This window comes from Symsagittifera roscoffensis, chromosome 10 (genome assembly GCF_963678635.1).
Source record: "Symsagittifera roscoffensis chromosome 10, txSymRosc1.1, whole genome shotgun sequence".
NCBI classification, from domain to species: domain Eukaryota; kingdom Metazoa; phylum Xenacoelomorpha; order Acoela; family Convolutidae; genus Symsagittifera; species Symsagittifera roscoffensis.
Window position 1 is genome coordinate 42,222,450 of NC_087071.1, and position 24,178 is coordinate 42,246,627.

The following is a 24,178-nucleotide window of genomic DNA, read 5'->3' on the forward strand; positions in this document are numbered from 1 at the left end:
CCAACAGACTGAAGAAATGTTTGCTTTTTTGTTATAAATTCCATCTTTGAGATCTGGTTACAATTTAAAAGCAATACGTTCAGATTAATTCATTGGTGTTTTGTTTGATTTACTGCTTACACTTTTAACTATTTTATCGCTTTTACCTAATTGATTGATTTTCTGCTTACTCTTTTCTGCGAATTGTTTCACCCAATTTGATTTTTTATGTTCGAATTTGACCCAAAATGAACCCCTCAACTGACCAGTTTCGAAACAATTTTTTTTGCATCAAGATTTTTCATACTCCGTTAAAAAACCGGTCAAAAGAAGAAATTTGTTCATAGAAAAAACTCCTAGGCGCAACTTCAACGATCCTTGTCCTAACGAAAATTATCCGAGTCTTTGGTCTTCTCCTCATACAAAGTGACTTCATCACAAACCTTTAAAGACTTCTGTAATTTTGCTGAAAACCGAACAACAGTTTGTTCCCGTGGGTTAAACCAAATTTTTGAAGATAAACCAATTTTTTTAAATCAGTATCATTCAATCAGATTCCAAGTTGAAAATAGATGCTTTTTATACGTACATAATAAAGTGCCCATACCAGGGCGAAACAATGATTGTTGCTATTGTCATTTGATGACGATGAAAAAAATTTTGTATATTGAAACAAAGTTCATGCATTTTTTTAATTTTTACATCCCCACAGTCAATTTAGTGACACAATTTGTAACAAATTGGCAATGGCACCATTTTTCAGGGTAAAATGATTGCCTTAATGCTCCGCGACCACTGAAAGTGGGGAGGAACATTCTCTTCGGGTTTTAATTTTTTACTCATGTTTTTCAAAGCCGAATCAGGTACCACAAAAATGCATGGAATAATTTATCAATCTACGTACTTTGCAGTTCAACTTAAAGCTTATTGATGTGTCTTCATCAAAAATTTCTAAAGGTAACGAAAAAAATTGTCAAAAAATTTTTCAGTGTTGATTTGAAATTTAGGATTTTTAGTATAACTTCCAGCGAAACTGGTTTATAATTTTGAGCAAGCAGTTGTTGTGATAGAGGAAAAAGAAGTCAAAACTTATCAGTACTTTAGGAAAAAAATTCTTTTTTGATGTTTGTGTAAGCTCCTTTTTGTCAATAAGTTATTTTCAATTTGTTTTCTTTTTTTCAAAATTAGGTTGATTTTTTTGATATTGTTTGTTTATATATTTTTTTTCACTAAAACTGTTATCAATTAGGCAATATATCCATACTGTCATTTAACAATAAGTAAAAATGACCTAGACAATTTTCCTAAGTGTTATATTATGATTGATATCGGAACATTTTGTGCTATTTGCACAGCAGCGGGCTACCTTTTTTCTGATTCTAAATAACTTTTTTGGGCACAACAAAATCAATTTATGCGAAACTTTTTAATTGTTTTTCTCAAAATGAGACTTCTATAAAAGATCATAAATGGATATAAAATCTCTCCTAAAATTCTCTAAAAAAAATTGGGCTGGAAAATTTTTTAAAAACAAAATAAAGTGTATACTTTTGAAGTTGCACTCCTAAGGACATCAAGCCATACAAAAAACTTTAACTGAGCTCTGATGTTCATCTTATTTTGAGAAAAAAAATTGTGTGTTTTTTGGTTAGTTTTATCTCTCTGAGTATATTTTTTGAACCAGTTGTGAAAACGCAATCTGGTATTGGTCTTATTATTAGAGCAAAGCAAAAAACGTGTGTTTTTGGAGTAGTATAATCTCAATGAGTCTATTTTAAGAACCAGTAGCGTAACCTGTTGTCACCGTGGTAAAAATAAAAAAAAATTAATTTAAAAAAATTTGATTTTCAAAGTTTTCTGTTCAAAACAAGCAGAATTTCACCTAGACCGACCAAACGAAAAAATTGCCTATCATCAAATTAATCAGTAAGTTAAGTGATCTTGATTTTTTCCAAGTAAATAGAAACAATTAAAACGGCTTCTGTTAACACAGGTAGAAGAAAAATTTGAAAAGTTTTTTGTGATTTTCTGATCGGTTAACATAATTAGATTAAGTGACTGCCTACACTTCAAAATCACAAAACTAATCACGAGCGTTACCTAGGCCAATTTGAATGCTTCTTTGCATTTGATTTTGGTCTTTTTTGCGTTTTCCAAATTTTTTTTTTATTATTATTTTTTAAATTCTGTGTTTTTTTAAATCCGGCAACAATTGATGCCCAGTAAACTCTAAGTTCAAGTGGCAATAGTTTTTTCACTGCTTGTGATATGACAAAATTATTTAAATATCGCCAGACATCAAATCCAGCTTAAATGAAACAATGAACCGTAAATGAAATAAAGAAACTTTAGTTCTTTTATATGGGATAATCTCCCTACACAGAAGAGTAAAGAGAAAAAATTTGTGTCCCGCAACGTATTAATAAGGCAAATCTATTTTCGCGAATTCAATTAAGAAGGTATATTGAATTTTATTTTTCTAGAACCAAACCAAGACTGAAAAATTTATAATCTTTGAATTACTATCTTACGCTAGCAAACCCTTGAAAGCTTTGAATTGTAAAAAATATCTTCCGAACGGATATTAAACAACCCTCTCGCACAAGCATTACTTTGAAAACTGTAGAACAACTTGTCCACTTTGAACCATTTCAAGCCTATTGCTTTAGTGTTTCTCAAATCAGGATCTTGAAGTAGACTATTTGGACATATAAAGTCTTCCAAATGTCATCTAACCCGCAGTTTGGGCTGAATTTTTTTTCGGAACAACAGCAAAAAATGAATGAGTTAAGGGATGAGGCTCATATCAAAAAACCCCATTGAAAAAATGAAATGAAAATATAGCGGTTTTAAATGGATTTTGAAACGTAACCAATATTTTGAGAACAACAAAAACAACTTGTTTTTTGTCGAAATTCATCTTTTCTGCTTCTATTCTAGATCTACAAGAAAAATCATTTTTTCATCCCAATTGAGGTTTTTGAAATTGTTCAATGTTACCAAAAAATGTTTTAAAGTTTTCTAAGTTTAGGCTTGAGAATACTTTAAAAATAACAAAAATTGTGTGTACTTTTTAAATTGCACTTGAAAATAGGACACTCTCTCAAGAAATTGAATTGGTGAAATATAGTCACCCAAAAAACTTAAATGAAAATTGACAATGCTCTAATTTTCCAGAACAAAAAAGGCGTGTTTTTTTAGCGTAGTTAAACCTCTTTGATTCTTTTTTTAGAACCAGAAGAAAAACCCGTTGCACGCACACATATGAACCCTTCTCAAAAAGTGGAACTGGCGACATAAAATCATCCGGAAAGAACTTACGTGCAATCTGGTACTGGTCTTTTTAAGAGAGCACGACAACAAAAAAATGTGTGTGTGTTTGGCGTAGTTCAGTCTCTCTGCGTCTATTTTGAGAACCAGTAGGGAAATCTGTTCTCAACCGGGCCAATAATTTCACTTGAAACAAATTTCACTCGAAGACCAGTTGATTTTCAAATACTTTTAGTCACAACAAGCAATTTCTTCCATCAAAGATCATCAAAATCAAGCAGACGAAAATGTTGTCTATCGCCAAACTTATCAGTGAGTAAATTGCATTTTTTTTTCATGTATACAGTAACAAGATTTTCTTATCATCGCAAAATAATAGGTGTCCCAGGTGATCTTTAACGCCGAACAAACTGTTTAGAGGAAAAATATTTTGTTTTTTTTGCAATTTTTTTTTCATCGGGTAACAAATTAATACCAAGATGCTCGCTCTGATTCATTTGGATTTAGATCAATTGACTGCATACATTTTGAAATCACAAAATAACGGTTATACCACATTGGCTAGCCCAATTTGATTACTTTTTTCAATTGATTTTTGTTTGTTTTTTAGTTTTCCAATTTTGTTTAAGTTTTTTTGTAATTTATAATGAAATGTTTTTATTCTGACAACGAAATATGCTCAGCAAACTCCGCTGAACTTATTGGGAATAGTTCGTTCTACTGCCTATGCTTCGGAAGTATTAAGCAAATAGCGCGAGTTATCTAATCCAACCTAAAAAAAAACGAGTAGTTTGAAAAGTAAGCTCTAAATTTACAAGCCTCTAATAACTTTCAGTTCGCAGATCTCTGCAAACAAAAATTTCGTGAAAAACACTGTCAGGGATTTACAAGGTGATTTTGTCGTGACATTTGTGAGTTTGTTTCGAAGCTGTCCTTATCAGGGCAAAAAATTTTTAAACTTCGAATGCCTTTAATTGTCAATGAAAATGTTTCGACTAATTGAAGCAATAGAAACTTTCTAAGTGAGATTAATAAAAAATTCCTTTTTTTGCATGGACTAAATCAACAAAATGAATTTGCGTCAAAACAAAATTTATCAGACACAGCTATTTTCATTAGCTCTTTTTGGTATATATATTTATCGACTTTTGTTCTTCTAAAAGAACGAAGTGCTTTGCATGTGACTTTTCAAAGAGCTGAAAGCTGAAAAAACTCAATTGAGTTTCTCGCAGCGGCACTCTTCCCCCACCATTCCTCCTATGAGAATCAGTTTTTTGATCTGACGAGTAGTTTTCCGAGGTTAATTATGAAGAGCCAATTATTGTCATGGCCTAATTTTTCTGAATATCAGTTTTCATGAGAATCCGGCAATTTGAGCAGAAATTTTAATTAGAAAAACTAGTAGGCGGGAGTTGGGGAGGGGGGAGGGTAAGAGCCCTCGCAGCTTCGGACAACAATTATTTCAACTGATATTGAAAACTACTATAACAATTGTCTTGATAAAAAGTCAAACTTGTTTGAAAAAAAAACGAGTTCGAATAAACAATCAATTAGTTCTAAAAACGGAACAGGAAATGCAAGCTTTTCCTGGAAACTTTTGAAAAATTTGTAAGAGAAAACAAAAAAATTTCAACAAATCTCTGAAATGCAATGGCAAGAATTCTACTGTTGTAAGAAAAAATAACTCGACATTAGTTGCTTAAGGCATTTCAATTGAATTTTCTCATTCAACTGTTTAAATTATGCACTTTCAATTGTTTAAGTTAGGTTCTTGAACTCCTCCTAGTAGAAAAAAGTCTACTCAAGCAATAAAAGCTTTCTAAACTCTTTATAAACTCATACTACAACGAAGAAAGGACTCGACCTCTGAAAAACTGATCAATTTTGAAATACTACTTTAGCTAGCAAACCCTTGAAGCAGTTGAAATTAAAAAAATGTCTTTCGAACGGATTTTAAACAACCACCTCGCACAATCATTATTTTAAAAACAATAAGACAACATGTCCACTTTGAACCATTACAAGCCTAATGCACTAGTGTTTCTTAAATGAGGATCTTTAAGTAGTTTATTTGCAGATATAAAGTCTTCCAAATGTCGTATAAACCGCAGTTTGGGCTGAAGACTTCTTTCAGATGAAGAAAAAACATGAATGAGTTAAAGGCTGCAGTTCATATCAAAAAGCCCCATGCAAAAATTGAATAGAAAAATAGAAGCCTTCTAAATGTTCTTTGACTTGCAACCCCGATATTTTGAGAACAGCAAAAACAACTTTTGTTTTTTCGTCGTAGGTCAATTTTTCAGACTCTGTTTGAGAACTACAAAAAAATTCACTTTTTCATCAAATATGAGCTTTTGAAATTGTTCAATTGTACCGAAAAAGACATTGTCTGTAAACTCAATTTGGGCTTGAGAATATTATAAAAACAAAAAAGTGTGTTTACTTTCCAAATTGCTTTCGAAATTAGTAACCCCTCTCGAGAAGTTGAATTGGCGACCTAAGTCATCCAAAAAAAAAATAAATGGAATGTGGTATTGGTCTTATTTTAAGAAGAAAACAAACAATATCATTTTTCGGCTCAGTTTAGTCTCTCTGAGTCTTTTTTAGGCATTAGTAGAGAAACAAGTCACAACTCAAAATAGGAACCCCTCTCTAGAAATTGAATTGGCGACATAAAGTCATCCATGACAAACTAAATGCAATCTAAAAAGGTGTGTTTTTCAGCATAGTTCAGTCTCTCTGATTCTAATTTAAGAACCAGACGGAAAAACCGTTGCAATTAAAAATAGGAACCCTTCTCAAAAAGTGAATTAGCGACATAAAGTCATCCATGAAGAACTTGAATGCAATCTGGCACTGGTCTTTTTAAGAGAGCACAGCTAAAAAAAATGTGAGTTTTTAGGCAAAATTCAGTCTCTCTGCATCTATTTTAGGAACCAGTAGAGAAATCAGTTGCACTTCAAAATAGGAATCACTATCGAAAATTGAATTGGCGGCATAAAGTCATCCAGAAAATCTTGAATGCAATCTGGTTTTGGTATTTTTAAGAGAGCAAAACAAAAATATGTGCGTTTTCGGCAAAAATCAGTCTCTCTGTGTCTATTTTAAGAACCAGTAGAGAAACCAGTTGCACTTCAAAATAGGAAACACCTTTCAAAAAATTGAATTGAAGACATAAAGTCATCCAGAAAGTTCTTGAATGCAATCTCATATTGGTCTTTTTAGGAGAACAAAACATAAAATGTGTGTTTTTGGCAAATTCAGTCTCTCTGCGTTGATTTTAGGTAGGGAAACCCGTTTTCAAACGGGCAGAAGAAAAAATTAGTTTCACTTTAAAAAACCTAAGTGAAATCCAGTTGATTTTCATAAAATTTTGTTCACAACAAGGAACTTTTTCATCAAAATTCATCAAGACCAAGCAGACGAAAATTTTGTCTATGGTCAAACTTATCAGTGAGTAAATCGCAATTTTGCTTTTTTTTCAAATAAACAGTAACAAAAATTTCTTATCATCGCAAAGTTATGGGTAGCCCAGGTGATCTTTAACGCCGATCAAAGCGTTTTCGCCTTACACATTTAGAGGAAAAGTGTCTTGTTTTTTTGTAATTTTTTTTTCATCGAGTAACAAATTAATACCAAGACGCTCGCTCTAATTCATTTGGATTTAGATCAATTGACTGCAGACATTTTGAAATCACAAAACAACGGTTATGCCACATTGGCTAGCACAATTTGATTACAATTTGATTACTTTAAATCCAAATGAATTTTGTTTGTATTTTAATTTTCCAATTTTGTTTAAATTTTTTTTGTAATTTATAATTAAATGTTTTTAGTCTGGCAACAAAATATGCCCACCAAACTCCGCTGAACTTTTTGGGAATAGCTCGTTCCACTGCCTATGCTTCGGAAATATTAAGCAAATAGCGCGAGTTATCTAATCCAACTTAAAAAAAACGAGTAGTTTGAAAAGTAAGCTCTAAATTTACCAGCATCTAATAACTTTCAATTCTTAGATCTATATACACGAAAATTACGTGAAAACTGTCAGGTTCATACAATGTGATTTTGTCGTGACTTTTGTTAGTTCGTTTCAAAATTTTCCTTATCAGGGTAAACAATTTTCAAATTTCGAATGCCTTTAAGTGTCAATGAAAATATTTCAATTAATTGAAGCAATTGAAACTTTCTAAGTGAGATTAATAGAAACTTTCTTTTTTGCATGGACTAATTTAACAAAATGAATTTGCGTCAAAACAAAGTTTATCAGACAGAGCTATTTTCATCACCTCTTCTTGAAATAGAATGATTGATTTTTGTTCTTCTAAAAGAACGAAGTGCTCTGTATGTGACTTTTCAAAGAGCTGAAAGAGCTGAAAAAACTCAATTGGGTTCCTCGCAGCGGCTCTTTTTCTCCAACAATTTTTTCAATTGATATTGAAAACTACTATCAAAATTCACTTGCTGGAAAGTCAAACTTGTCTGGAAAAAAATGAGCTCAATCAAACTATCAATTAATCACTTAGTTCTAAAAACGGAACAGGAAATGCAATCTTTTCCTGGAATTTTTTGAAAAATTTGTAATCGAAAACGAGAAGTTTTCACAAAAATCTGACAAGCAATGGCAAGAATTCTCCTGTTTAAGGAAAAAATAAGTCGACAGAAGTTGCCTCAGGCATTTCAATACACTTTCAACTGTTTAAATTAGGTTCTTGAATTCCTCCTAGTAGAAAAAGTCTACTCAAGCAATGAAAGTTGTAAACTCTTTATAAACTCATGCAACAACGAAGAAAGGACTCGACCTCTGAAAAACTGTTGAATTTTGAATTACTACTTTAGCTAGTAAACCCTTGAAGCAGTTGAAATGAAGATAAAACGTCTTTCCAACGGATTTTGAACAACCATCTCGCACAATCATTATTTTTAAAAACAATAAGACAACATGTCCACTTTGAACCATTGGAGTTTTTGAAATAGTTCAATTGTATTAAAAAAAAACATTGTCTATAAACTCAATTTGGGCTTGAGAAAAATATATAAACAAAAAAAGTGTGTTTACTTTCCAAATTGCTTTCGAAATAAGTAACCCCTCTCGAGAAGTTGAATTGGCGACCTAAGTCATCCAAAAAAAAAATAAATGGAATGTGGTATTGGTCTTATTTTAAGAAGAAAACAAACAATATCATTTTTCGGCTCAGTTTAGTCTCTCTGAGTCTTTTTTAGGCATTAGTAGAGAAACAAGTCACAACTCAAAATAGGAACCCCTCTCTAGAAATTGAATTGGCGACATAAAGTCATCCATGACAAACTAAATGCAATCTAAAAAGGTGTGTTTTTCAGCATAGTTCAGTCTCTCTGATTCTAATTTAAGAACCAGACGGAAAAACCGTTGCAATTAAAAAAGGAACCCTTCTCAAAAAGTGATTTGGCGACATAAAGTCATCCATGAATAACTTGAATGCAATCTGGCACTGGTCTTTTTAAGAGAGCACAGCTAAAAAAAAATGCGTTTTTGGCAAAGTTTAGTTTCTCTGCATCGATTTTAGGAACCAGTAGAAAAACCAGTAGCACTTCCAAATAGGAACCCCTCTCTAGAAATTGAATTGGCGATATAAAGTCATCCAAGAGAAATTGAATGCAATCTGGCAATGGTCTAATTTTTGAGAACCAAAAAAAATTTGTTTTTCTACTTTAAAAACCAGACGGAAAAACCGTTGCAATTAAAAATAAGAACCCTTCTCAAAAAGTGAATTAGCGACATAAAGTCATCCATGAAGAACTTGAATGCAATCTGGCACTGGTCTTTTTAAGAGAGCACAGCTAAAAAAAATGTGAGTTTTTAGGCAAAATTCAGTCTCTCTGCATCTATTTTAGGAACCAGTAGAGAAATCAGTTGCACTTCAAAATAGGAACCCCTCTCTAGAAATTGAATTGGCGACATAAAGTCATCCGTGACAAACTAAATGCAATCTAAAAAGGTGTGTTTTTCAGCATAGTTCAGTCTCTCTGATTCTATTTTAAGAACCAGACGGAAAAACCGTTGCAATTAAAAAAGGAACCCTTCTCAAAAAGTGATTTGGCGACATAAAGTCATCCATGAATAACTTGAATGCAATCTGGCACTGGTCTTTTTAAGAGAGCACAGCTAAAAAAAAGTGCGTTTTTGGCAAAGTTTAGTTTCTCTGCATCGATTTTAGGAACCAGTAGAAAAACCAGTAGCACTTCCAAATAGGAACCCCTCTCTAGAAATTGAATTGGCGACATAAAGTCATCCATGACAAACTAAATGCAATCTAAAAAGGTGTGTTTTTCAGCATAGTTCAGTCTCTCTGATTCTATTTTAAGAACCAGACGGAAAAACCGTTGCAATTAAAAAAGGAACCCTTCTCAAAAAGTGATTTGGCGACATAAAGTCATCCATGAATAACTTGAATGCAATCTGGCACTGGTCTTTTTAAGAGAGCACAGCTAAAAAAAACGTGCGTTTTTGGCAAAGTTTAGTTTCTCTGCATCGATTTTAGGAACCAGTAGAAAAACCAGTAGCACTTCCAAATAGGAACCCCTCTCTAGAAATTGAATTGGCGATATAAAGTCATCCAAGAGAAATTGAATGCAATCTGGCAATGGTCTAATTTTTGAGAACCAAAAAAAATTTGTTTTTCTACTTTAAAAACCAGACGGAAAAACCGTTGCAATTAAAAATAGGAACCCTTCTCAAAAAGTGAATTAGCGACATAAAGTCATCCATGAAGAACTTGAATGCAATCTGGCACTGGTCTTTTTAAGAGAGCACAGCTAAAAAAAATGTGAGTTTTTAGGCAAAATTCAGTCTCTCTGCATCTATTTTAGGAACCAGTAGAGAAATCAGTTGCACTTCAAAATAGGAATCACTATCGAAAATTGAATTGGCGGCATAAAGTCATCCAGAAAATCTTGAATGCAATCTGGTTTTGGTATTTTTAAGAGAGCAAAACAAAAATATGTGCGTTTTCGGCAAAAATCAGTCTCTCTGTGTCTATTTTAAGAACCAGTAGAGAAACCAGTTGCACTTCAAAATAGGAAACACCTTTCAAAAAATTGAATTGAAGACATAAAGTCATCCAGAAAGTTCTTGAATGCAATCTCATATTGGTCTTTTTAGGAGAACAAAACATAAAATGTGTGTTTTTGGCAAATTCAGTCTCTCTGCGTTGATTTTAGGTAGGGAAACCCGTTTTCAAACGGGCAGAAGAAAAAATAAGTTTCACTTTAAAAAACCTAAGTGAAATCCAGTTGATTTTCATAAAATTTTGTTCACAACAAGGAACTTTTTCATCAAAATTCATCAAGACCAAGCAGACAAAAATTTTGTCTATGGTCAAACTTATCAGTGAGTAAATCGCAATTTTGCTTTTTTTTCAAATAAACAGTAACAAAAATTTCTTATCATCGCAAAGTTATGGGTAGCCCAGGTGATCTTTAACGCCGATCAAAGCGTTTTCGCCTAACACATTTAGAGGAAAAATGTCTTGTTTTTTTCGCACTTTTTTGTTTTTCACGTCGGGTAGCAAATAATACCAAATGCTCACTCTAAAATCAATTGTGTATCCTTAAATTGCGCATCGTCAGTTGCGTATCGTCAAATTTATCAGTGAGTACAGTGCTTTTTTTTTAAGTAAAACAGTATCAAGAAATCCTCTGAGAAGAAAAACTCTACTCGTGCAGTGAAATTATTATGAGAGCAACGAAATTTTCACTCGTCCTCTTTGAAATATGAAAAAATTTGTGAAAATGATTAACAAAAGAGATTGCTTGATAGATTTGAATATTAGAAACATCGTCTTCCGGACGAAAATTAAACAACTTTCACGCACAAACTTTTTTATAACCAAAAAGACAAAATTTCAGGTCTTTTGAAGTTGTGTTTCTCAAAATGAGGATATTGAATTAGTTCATTTGTTGATATTAGTCTGCCAAATGATCGCTAATTTTCCATATGGGCTGATGACTAGAGTAAAAACAACAAAAAATTGTGTCTTTTCACGGTTGCTTTTCAAATTTGACTCGGTGTCATGAAGTCTTCCAAATGGTCTCAAGTACAATTTTGACGTAGATAGTTTAAAGTAACCGAAATGGAAAAATTTGTCAAAATTAATAGCTTTTTTATTTTTGTATTAAGCTAATTGTTTCACTATGTCTGACCTTGAAAGTGCACACTCCTTTGGAATGAAACTATCACCATTTTTTAGCTCGCATTTTATAGAACATTTTAATACAGTCTTAGTTCGTATTCTTATATATTAATTTAAATAAGCTTAGTTTTTAGGGGCATACTATTTTAACATTTTAATAAGAGAGAATCTGTCTAGGTACGTCTTCTTTTTCTTTTTTTCAGTCAAACAAATTGATTTAGGTTTTTCTTTAAAAAAAACTAATTGTTTATTTAAAATTTAAAGAGCCCCTGTCATTGTGTAACTCATCTTAGATTAAATTTTTGCAATTTTTTCCCCATAAGTTTTTGATTTTTTTGTCAACAGGATCCACTAGAAGCCGAAAAGATAATGAAATGTTTTCGAAAACTTTTTTAAATATTTTTTAGCACAGCATGTTTCGCGCACCGAAGAAACATAAAAAAAATTCCTCAAAGTTTTGTACGTTTTCTCGTGTGTAGGATTCGAAAGTACTATTACTGGCTCTTCAGTAAACTGAATTTTTGCATTTTGTATAACAAAAAACTAGGATTTTAAAAAAAATAAATATCAAAAAGAATCATATAGTTTCATTTTTTTCAATTTTTTTGGTGCAAGGCGGTTTAAGCTAAATGATTGTTTTATAGCTTTTTATTTTGTACGCGTTGCGCTCGCCCCTCTTTCTCCGCCCAAAATTAGACTAGAACATTTTAAAAAAAAAACCTCGCACCAATTTTTCTCAGCACTGAGAAGCTTAGTTGAAAGTAGTTGTATGGAGTTCGAGTCACGATTACAAGCACATTCCGTAACCGAAACTGAAATTTTGAAAACGAAAAAAGTGCATGTTTGATTGAAATGCAGCTACTTAGCTCAGATTGATTGTTGGAAGGATGTTTAAGGTCGTGTTCTGCTGATGTGTTCATTGGTCTGCATCGGAGGTTTGAAAGGGTGGACTTGGCATTCTCTGACGACAGGATCATGTGGCTATTCTGATTGGATCCTTCTCGAAGGCAAATGTCACTTTATCAGTCCGAATTATTATCAGAAGCAGGAAGAGGCAGCAGCTTACTGTTCGAAATGGCGGTTCGTTCAAAATAATTTAAATAACACCAAGACCCCTTAACTTTTTCCTCGAGATGGCTTATGAACTGTGCGTTTGATCCCTGTGAACATGATTTTGACTGCTGTTTTTAAGTGTAATCTTCAAATAATTCAAACATTAAAACATACCGAAAACAACAAATCGTATTGAGAATACCTAGTTACTAAAAACAAACCAAATGAACTACAGTGCTGATTTAAATTATCCGGACGAAACGAACAAAACTTGAATTTTCAAACGCGTTTTTCTCAAATTGGGTTAAGATTAGACAAAAAGTGAAGAAGACAAAAGTTGCTTAGAATTTCACCAGAATTAATATGGTGTCATTTTTTCTCCGAAATTCTCAACAAAAATGTTACCCCAAAAATGGGTCATTTTGGCTTTTTTCAATTAATCAAGAATTACGCTGAAACTATTTTGTTAATTGATATGAAAATTATATCACAGGAAGCCTCTTACGCAGTTCAACAAAGTTTAAGAAGGGTTAAATCTCCAAAAACCAGTATAAATGAAAAAAATTTCACTTGATAGTCAATAAATGTGATTTTTACTATATAAAACCCAGAATCTCTGTTTAAAAATAAGTTTTGAACAATTTGCGCAAATTTTTGGCAAATTAACTCTTCTTAAACTTTGTTGAACTGCGTAAGAGGCTTCCTGTGACATAATTTTCATATCAATTAACAAAGTAGTTTCAGCGTAATTCTTGATTAATTGAAAAAACCAAAATGACCCATTTTTGGGGTAACATTTTTGTTGAGAATTTCGGAGAAAAAATGGCACCATATTAATTCCGGTGAAATTCTAAGCAACTTTTGTCTTCTTCACTTTTTGTCTAATCTTAACCCAATTTGAGAAAAACGCGTTTGAAAGTTCAAGTTTTGTTCGTTTCGTCCGGATAATTTAAATCAACACTGTAGCAAGTGGATGAATTAGAAACAATGAACTGAAGGAGAAATTCAACGCTACGAGCAGTTCGAAATTATCAGACACTTTGCTAAATTGAAATCGCCAATTTTTAAAGATATAAATTGTATGACCATAACTTTTTTTGATGGCGACAACAAATTATTTGCAAGTAATTTTGAAATTGCTCCGAAAAATTTTTTTGTTTTTTTTCAGCCATTTCATTTTGTACTTAAATTAAATTTTTCCAAAAAAAAAAGCAAATTTTAATTTTTTGTGTGCATAATTTAATCCTGGATAGACCAATGTTAGATTTTTTTTTTCGACGTTTGGCTTTTTTCAAAAACGTTTTAAACTCCTATTGCTTCTGTGTGGAATGTTTATGTTTGCCTTGATCAATATCTAGTAATTTAAAACATCAAATTTCAAAAATTATCATCTTGGGAAGTTTTTGACAAAATTTGAAAAAATCATGCTCTCAGGATATCTTTTGTAAAAGGAAACTTTTATAAAATTCAGGTCGCTTCCAATGCATTTTAATGGGAGACTGTCAAATTTTTGATGACTCTAAGTTTGAGTAACCAAAGTTTTTGTTACCTCTGATGATTTACGAACACAGCCCAAAAACTTCTAACCTAAAAAACCTTTAATTTTGGTTTTCGGGAAAATACTAGTCATACATTTTCCATATATGAAAAATCAAAAGTCATAGACTTTTCATGCAACCTTCTCTGTACCTATGGAAAAAAAATCGAAAAGTGCATGCTTAGAATTTTTCCATAATGAAAATTGTTTGATTAGGATTGGTCAACATGGGAAAGTTGCAAAATAAGAGATACGCATGAGCTGATGTAACAACTAATTTTGAGCCTCCTGTCGGGTTAGAAAATCGGCGTAGTGCGGTCCATGAGTTTGAGTTCTTGAGTTTTATGATTTGAGTCCAGAACCAAGGGACCAATTTTATATCAATTTCAGATCGATTATTTTAAATTGCTTCAATATTTTCATTATGAATCAGGGAGCATACGAAAAAAAGAAAGCGAGAGAAAACTTCATGCATTGTAGATAATCTATGAAAAAATTAGGAGACAGAAAAGCTTACGATTAATGCTTAAAAAATGTTGACTCTTATTATTTTACGATTGGTGCTAAAGAAAAAAGATGGTTATAATATTTAGTTTACCTTGCAGATGAAAATTTGCTAGTATACTTGAACCTCATTGAAAAATTGTTGTCTAAAAGTTTTTCTAAGGAGGTTTATTAAAAAAATTTTAGTCATCATGAAACTTATGAATAAAAAAACAACAGACATGCAAATACTTTAAAAGATCGTCTGAAAAAAAATCTAGGCATCAGTTTCAGAAGTGCAGGCATGCAAATACAACAACAGACATGCAAATACATTCGAAGACCGTATGAAAAAAATTATTGTCATCGATTTCATACATGCAGCTTTTGAAAAAAAAACTATAGACATGCAAACCCATTCATGGATCGTATAAAAATAAACTAGTCATCGACTTCATACATGAAGCTTATCAAAAAAACCACAGATTTGCAAACATACTCATGAATCCAATAAAAACAATCTAGTCAACGTCTTAAAACATGAAGCTTATGAAAAAACAACAGACATGCAAACACATTAATTGATCGTAAGAAAAAAATGTAGTCATCGACTTCATAGATGCAGTTTACGAAAAAAAACAGACATGCAAAATCATTCATGGATCGTATGAAGAAAAATCTAGACATCGAGTTCATACATGTAGTTTTGAAAAAAAAACAGACATGTATATAAATTCATAGATCGTAAGAAGAAAATAAATCTAGTTATCGACTCCATATATGAAGCTAATAAAAAAAAGTAGCAGACTTGCGAGTACATTCACGGATCGTTTGAAAAAAATTTAGTCACCGACATCATACATGAAGCTTATGAAAAAAACCACAGATATGCAAATATATTCATGATTCTTATGACAACAATGTAGTCATCGTCCTAAGACATGAAGCTTATGAAAAAACAACAATCCAGCAAACACATTCATAGACCGTATGAAAAAAACAGGCATCGATTTTTTACATAAAGTGTAAGACAAAAAACCACACACATCCAAAGACGTTTATGGATCATATGATAAAACATCTAGTCATCATTTCATACCAGAAGCTAAAGAAAAAAACAAAAGACATGCGAGAACAATCATGGATGGTATGAAAAAAAATTAGTCATCGACTTCATCAATGAAGCTGATGAAAAAAAAAGGACTGATATGCAAATGCATTCATGATCATATGAAAAAAAAACCGAAAAAATCTAGTCATTGACTTCATACATGAAACTAATAAAAAACAACAGACTCGCAAATTTATTCATTGATAGTGTTAACAAAGACATTTGGTCATTGACTTCATGCATGGACTAAGAACAAAACAACATATGCAAATACATTCATGAAAACTTTGAAAAAAATCTAGTAATCGACTGCATATATGAAGCTATTGAAAAAAATCAAGAGCCCTGCAAAAGAATTCATGGATCGTTTTAACAAAATATCTAGTGATCGGATTCATACATGCAGCTTATGAAATCAACAACAGACATGCAAATACATTCATAAATCCTATGAAAAACAAATGTAGTCATCGAATTCATACATGAAGCTTATGAAAAAAAAAACCACAGATATGCAAATATAATTATGAGTCTAATGAAAACAATATAGTCATCGCCTCAAAACATGAAGCTTATGAAAAAACAACAGACCTGCAAACGCATTCATAATTTAAATGGAAAAAAATAGTCATCAAGAAAAATTTTTTACTTGAAGCTTAAAACAAAAATGTATGCAAATACATTTATGGATGGTTTGATAAAAACATCTAGTTATCGACTTCATACCAGAAGCTAATGAAAAGAAAACAAAAGACATGCAAGTGCATTCATTGGTGGTATGAAAAAAATGTAGTAATTGACTTCATAATTGAAGCTAATGAAAAAAAAAACAACTGATATGCAAAGGCAATCATGATCATATGAAAAAACGAAAAAAAATCTAATCATCGACTTACATGAAGCTAATAAAAAAAAACAACAGACATGCAAAAGAATTCATGGATCGTAAGAACAAAATTTCTAGATAGCAACTTCATACATGTAGTTTTTGAAAAAAAAGACATGCAAACACATTGGTGAATTTTATAAAAATTTCTCACCATCATTTTCATACTTGCAGCTTATGAAAAAAAAACAGATATGCAAATAATTTCATTGATTGTGTTAACAAATACATCTGGTCATTGAATTCATTCATGCAGCTAAAAACAGAACAACAGATATGTAATTACATTCATGAATCCTATGAAAAAATGTAGTCATCGACTTCATACATGAGGCTAATGAAAAAATCAACAGCCATTCAAAATAATTCTTGGTTCGTAAAAACAAAATCTAGACATCGACTTCATACTTGTAGTTTATGAAAAAAAACAACAGACATGCAAACAAACACGTTCGTGAATCATATAAAAAACTCTAACCATCCTTTTCTTACATGCAGCTTATGAAAAAAACAACAGACATGCAAATGTATTCGTTGACCGTGTTAACAAAAACATCTGGTCATTGAATCCCATGAAAAAATCTAGTCATCGACTTCAGACATGAAGATAATGAAAAAATCAACAGACATGCAAAAAAATTCATGGATCGTATGAACAAAAAACCTAGACATCAATTTTATACATGCAGCTTATGAAAAAAAAGAGACATAAATACAAACAAATTCACGCAAACACATACATGCAGCTAAACACAAAACAACAGATAGGTAAATACATTCATGAATCCTGTGAAAAAATCATGAAGCTTATGAAAAAAAAACAGACATGAAAAATTTTCATGGATCGTATGAAAAAATCTAGTCAACGACTTCATCCATGAAAAACAGCAGACTTGCAAAGACCTTTTTGATCGCATGAAAAAAAATTCTAGTCGTCGACTTCATACATAAAGCTTACGAAAAAGAACAGACATAAAAAAAACTTTCGTGGATTGTGTGAAAAAATGTTAGACAATGTATGACATATCAAATAAAACGACTAGACAACGACTTCTTACAAGAAGCGTATGAGAAAAAACAAGAGACGTGCAAATACTTTTATGGCTCGTCTGAAAAAAAATCTAGTCAACGACTTCATACATGAAGCTAAAAAAAACAACAGACATGCAAACACTTTCATAGATCTTATCAAAAAAATCTAGTCATCGGCTTCATACATGAAGCTAATGGAAAAACAAAACACATGCAAATATCTTCATAGATCGTATGAAAAAAAATCTGGTCAACGACTCATACATGAAGCTTATGGAAACAAAACCAACCTGAAAAAACATTCAAAGATCGTATGAGAAAAACATCTAGTCAACGACTTCATACATGGAGCTTATGAAAAAATCAACAGATATGCAAATGCATTTCTGGATCAATTAAAAAAAATATCTAGTCATCGACTTCGTATATGAAGCTAATGAAAAACAAGCAAAGACATGCAAACAAATTCATAGATCGTAAGGAAAAAGATTTGGTCAGCGACTTTATTCATGAAGCTTAGGAGAAAAGCAACAGACATAATAATACATTTATTAATCGTATGAAAAAGCATCCAGTCAGCGACTTCATTTATGAAGCTAATGAAAAAACAAAAGACATGCAATACATTCATAGATAGTATAAGAAACTAGTCATCGACTTCATACATGAAGCTTAGGAGAAAAGCAACAGACATAATAATACATTTATTAATCGTATGAAAAAGCATCCAGTCAGCGACTTTATACATGAAGCTAATGAAAAAAAAAAGCTAATATGCAAACTCATTCATGATCATATGAAAAAAAAGAAAAAAAAATATAGTCATTGACTTCATACATGAAGCTTATGAAAAAGACAAGAGACATGCAAAAGATTTCATGGATTCTATGAACAAAAAATCTAGAAAGAGACTTCATACTTCTAGTTTTTGAAAAAAAGCACACAAGCGAACATATTCATGGATCGTATGAAAAAAAAATCTTGTCATCGAATTCATCCATGAGGCTTATGAAAAAAATTTTTTCATGCAAATACCTTCATAGACCGTATGAAAAAAAATCTAATCATTTACTTCACACATAACTCAAATAAAACGACATGAAAAAACATTCCTCAATCGTCTGAAAAGGTCTAGTCAACGACTTCATACATCAAACTCATGAGAAAAAAAAACATGCAAATACAATTACGGTTCGTATGAAAAAAAAACAAGTCAACGACTTCATACATGGAGCTTATGAAAAAAAAAACAGACAGGAAAAAACATTCATGGATCTGAAAAGAATATCTAGTCAACGGCTTCATACATGAAGCTAAGGAAAAAACAACAGACATGCATTCATGGATCAAATGAAAAAAAAAACATCTAGTCATCGACTTCATACATGCAGTTTATGAAAAAAAAAACAGATATGCATACACATTCGTTGGTCGTATTAAATAAGTTCTAGTCATTCACTCCATACTTAAACCTTATGAATAAACAACAAGCACGCAAAACTTATTTGGATCGTATGAAAAAAAAAACATATAGTCAACGATTTCATACATGAAGCTAAACAAAATACAACAGACATGCAAATACCTTCATCGGCTATATAAAAAAATATAGTCATCGACTTCATACATGAATTTTATGAAAAAAAAAACTAGAAATGAAAACAGATTCATGGATCGTTTGAAAAAAGTATCTAACCAACGACTTCATAGATGAAGCGAATGAAAAACCAACAGACATGCATACACCTTCATAAATTGTGTGAAAAAAATCTGGTCAACGACTTGATAGATGAAGCTTATGAAAAAAAACAGACATGGAAAAACATTCAGGGATTGTATAAAAAACTAGTCAAGGAATTCAAACATGAGGCTTATGAAACAAAAACAACAGATATGCACAGATATGCAAATGCATTCATGATTACATGAAAAAAAAACATCTAATCATTGTCTTCATATATGAAGCTAATGAAAAAATCAACAAACCTCTAAATAAATTCATGGATCGTATGAATAAATCTAGTCACTGACTTCATACATATTGTTTATGAAAAGAAACAACAGACAAGTAAACGTATTCGTGGATCGTATGAAAAAAAGATCTAGTCAACGACTTCAGACAAGAAGCTAAAGAAAAAACAACAGGCATGCATATACATTCACGGATCATATAAGAAATACACAGTCATCTATGTTATGCATGAAGCTAATGAAAAAAGCAACAGACATTCAAATACAATTATGGATCGTATGAAAGACTTATCTGGTCATCGACGTCATACATGAAGCTAATGAGAAACCACCATATATGCATATACATTCACGGATCGTGTGAAAAATATACTTAGTCATCGACGTCATACATGAAGCTGAGGAAAAAAGCAACAGACATGCATAAACACTTATGGATCTTATGAAAAATCATCTAGTCATCGAACTCATACATTAAGCTAATGAAACAAGCAACAGACTTGCATATACTTTCACAGACCGTATGAAAAAAATACTTAGTCATCGACGTCATACATGCAGCTGATAAAAAGCAACAGACATGCATTTACATCCATGGATTGTATGATACAAACATCTAGTCATCGATGTCATACATGAAACTTATGAAAAAAGCAACAAAAATGCATATACATTCATGGATCGTATGAAACAAATATCTAGTCATCGACTTCATACATGAAGCTAAAGAAAAATAACAACAGACTTGTATGTACATTCATGGATTGTATGAAAAAAAAACATCCAGTCATTGACCTCATACACGAGGCTAATAAAAAACAAGAAACATGCATATTTTTTCATGGATCGTATGAAATAACATCTAGTCTTCGACGTTATACATGAAGCTACTGTACAAAAAAAACATACATGCATATAAATTCAAGGATCGTATGAAACAAATATCTAGTCATCGAAGTCATGCATGAAGCTAATGAAAAAAAAAGAAACAGACCTGCATATGCATTTACGGATCGTTTGAGAAAAAACATCTAGTCATCGAAGTCATACATGAAGCTGAAGAAAACAGCAGAAGACATGCATATACATTCATGGATCGTATGAAACAACTATAGTCATCAACATCACACTTGGAGCTAATGAAAAAAAATAACAGACATGCATAAACATTCATGGATCGTATGAAACAAATATCTAGTCATGGAAGTCATACATTAAGCTATTGTAAAAGACAACAGGCATGCATATACTTTCATGGATCGTATGAAAAAAACATTTAGTCATGGAAGTCATACATAAAGCTATTGTAAAAGACAACAGGCATGCATAAACATTCATGGATCGTATGAAACAAATATCTAGTCATGGAAGTCATACATTAAGCTAATGAAAAAAGCAACAGACATGCATATACACTCATAGATCGTATGAAATAACATCTATTCATCGAAGTCATGTATGAAGCTATTGAAAAAAAAAGAAACAGACCTGCATATGCACTTACGGATCGTATGAAACAAATATCTAGTCATCAACTTCATACATGGAGCTAATGAAAAATTATATATATATGCATATACTTTCATGGATCTTATGAAACAAATATCTAGTCATCGAAGTCATACACGAAGCTAATGAAAAAATTTACAGACATGCATAAACATTCATGGATCGTATGAAACAAATATCTAGTCATGGAAGTCATACATTAAGCTATTGTAAAAAACAATAGGCATGCATATACATTCATGGATCGTATGAAACAAATATCTAGTCATGGAAGTCATACATTAAGCTATTGTAAAAAGCAACAGGCATGCATATACATTCATGGATCGTATGAAAAAAATATTTAGTCATGGAAGTCATACATAAAGCTATTGTAAAAGACAACAGGCATGCATATACTTTCATGGACCGTATGAAAAAAATATTTAGTCATTGAAGTCATACATAAAGCTATTGTAAAAGACAACAGGCATGCATATTGGATTGGATGAAACAAATATCTAGTCATCGATGTCATTTATGAAGCTGATGAAAACAAGAAACAGATATGCATATACATTTAAAGATCGTATGAAAAAAAACATCTATTCATCGACTTCGTACACGAAGCTAAGGAAAAAAGCAACAGTCATAACTTTACAATCATGGATTGTAAGAAAAAAAATCTGGAAGTCTAAGTTCAGACTTCTATCCTGACAAAATCAAGTGAAACATAAAATCAATCTATTTAAGTCATGCCGCAATTTAGTACATGTAAACGCTCAAAATTCGTTGTTTTTTATCCAAATGAAAGAACTTTTTTGGTCACTAAAGGGTTCTGTGTGAAAAAATAAGCTAATTTAGATGGAATTTATCCATAAACAGTTTATATGTGAAATTAAATTCAATTAACAATTGAGTTTTCTACATGTGGGAAAACTTTTAAGTTTGGGGCTGTAGAACACAATCTTCTAAGTGGAACTCCAGAACAACTGACTTGCATTAAGGGAAAAAACTGTTGGAAAATTAGATGACACTCATACGATGTTTTAATACGCAATAGTGTAACTTTCATGCAAATTTGTAGACACTGGTTACAAGTGAAAATTCAAGTTTCGTATATGTCTGACTAGTTTTTTTTTTCAAATAAGGAGTAAATTTTAAAAATTTCGTTCGAGTGCGTCCTAAAAAAATGTATGTAATTGTTTCATGATATTGTCCGCATCAGTCACTTCACTTTTTATTTTAATATTCAGAGCCAAAATGTTCACGCCCAAAGAAAAAGAGACGGGGCGCTTTGCAGTTGACTTCGTGAAAATGCAAAAAACAAACAAAGCGCAATATGTTTGGACAAGCTGGAAAATAGAACCCGAGTCTGTCAACAGTGGAAAAGGACTCGTGATCAAAAGTTCTTCCCGCTCCGACTGGGTGTGGCCCGAGAATATGTGGATGCCTAAAACAGGAGAGCCACACTCTTTAAACGGAGGAATAATACAGGATGATTATCATCGAGAGCTGTGTGTCGTAATGGGGAAACACGGGGCTGCTGATATCATGTGTGGAGACGCATCGGTGTGGCGGCGACAACATGTGTATGCTCTCTGCACATACGACTGAGACTTAAGCAGCAATGATGCAGCCCACAATATCAAGCAAAAAGTAAACAAGCAACACAAACCCTAAAAACATACTAAGCGTAGACGAGGGGAAGTTACAAGTTATAACTGGACTCGATGACAACACTTGCTCACATTTTATGCTATCAATTTGACAGGATATGGGTAAACAGAGTTCAATTTTGGGTTTAAAAGCGCCTAAGCTTTGTTGGTGAAAAAGGTATAGTCTGGGTATAAGAAATAACTTTCATCCATGTCTGTTTTTTAGTAGTTTTCTAGCATATTTTATACACAAAAGCATTGCAAGCTAGCAGAAAAGAAATAAAAGGAGAGTCACTAAAACCAAAAAAAAGAATAAAAAGGAAAAATGACTAAAATTTTGGCTCTATATGAGAATTTAAAAAAGTAAATTGTGCGACAACTAGGCCGACAAAACTTTAGAACATTCCCGTAGAACCAAAAACAAAATTGTTGTGATGAAAAAGTTTGAATTTTAATTATATTCCAGGACTTTTAGCACTAATTGCGTTCCATAAAAGGTATGTTTCCAAATAGGTCATCAGGCCGATAAAAAAGAAGCCGAATTTTTTTGCGCAGAATAAACTTTTTAAGCGAGAAAAAAAGAAGAAATTATACGAACCCAAGCACAGTAAAAATACCAATTGCAGCAGTGATTCAAAACGCTAAAAATAACTGAGAAGAAAACTGCCTACATGAGAAAAAAACATTTCTTAGACATGGCAATTAAGCGGACAAAACATAAGAATTGAATAATGGTCAAAAAATTTTTTGAAACGGCTATATTCCGTTTGAACAAAAACAGGACTTGATCAGATTTCAACATAGAACTTCGACGTTCTAGGCGTATTCAATATAAACCAAGATGTTATATGATTCAAGTGATTCTGTTGAAAAAGTGATTGACCAGAAAATATGACTAAATAACAATTTGATATCGCTTGCGATTAGCTGGTTATTTTACATTGTATGATTTTTTAAGGTTGTTGAAATCTTTGAATTGATCAGCAATAGTCTTTCTTGTTGCCACGATATAATATCTGACTACCAGTGGTCCTAACGTAAAAACACTGGTAAAAATTCTTTCCTAAGTTTTTGCAAGGGTGGTGTGATGTAAATGGAAAAGTGTTGAATTTGGTTAGATCGGCCGTTGCTTTCCGTTTGTGACAGACGACATTTTAAATCTCATTGCAGCCGAGACTGTTTCAATCTGTAGGTTTTTTTGCGTTCTGGTTGGTAGTTCGTAGCGTTGGTTTAGTGCTAGGTTGCGTCTCTTTCAGCGGTTCCTGAGCTGAACGTTGTTAGAACTTCAGGGAAGAGTGTTTAGCAAAGTTGACTACTGATTAGCATAGTAGCGGAGTTTGGGTTGAGTCAGTTGTTGAGTTATGGTTTTCTTTTTTAGAGAGTACAACCTTTTCTACTGAGTTTTGACGGAAGATCGGCTCAGTTTTCAGACTCGACAAGCTTTGTGTACTATCTAAGTTTTCGGTTTGAAATAATTGAGCTAGAAAAATTTACAATCATTGTCATCTGACAGCGATGTACTATTTTGAGATCCCCCTT

At 32.2% G+C, this 24,178-nt stretch overlaps 1 protein-coding gene across 1 annotated transcript; it reads left to right on the forward strand.

The window, feature by feature from the left end:
• Positions 1 to 3,402: 3,402 nt before the first annotated feature.
• Positions 3,403 to 22,803, forward strand: LOC134855662 (uncharacterized). Its single transcript, XM_063872231.1, has 3 exons — positions 3,403 to 3,561; positions 12,317 to 12,500; positions 22,238 to 22,803. The coding sequence occupies exons 1-3, from the start codon at positions 3,537 to 3,539 to the stop codon at positions 22,596 to 22,598; spliced, it is 570 nt and encodes a 189-aa protein (XP_063728301.1). The 5' UTR covers positions 3,403 to 3,536; the 3' UTR covers positions 22,599 to 22,803.
• The last annotated feature ends 1,375 nt before the right edge of the window (positions 22,804 to 24,178 follow it).

Excerpts from the sequence above, each read along its gene's own strand:
- LOC134855662 (XM_063872231.1), top strand. The coding sequence starts at position 3,537 with ATGTTGTCTATCGCCAAACTTATCA. Across the intron at positions 3,562-12,316 it reads GTCTATCGCCAAACTTATCA|GTCGTGTTCTGCTGATGTGT; the intron begins GTGAGTAAATTG and ends AGGATGTTTAAG. Across the intron at positions 12,501-22,237 it reads GCTTACTGTTCGAAATGGCG|AGCCAAAATGTTCACGCCCA; the intron begins GTTCGTTCAAAA and ends TTTAATATTCAG.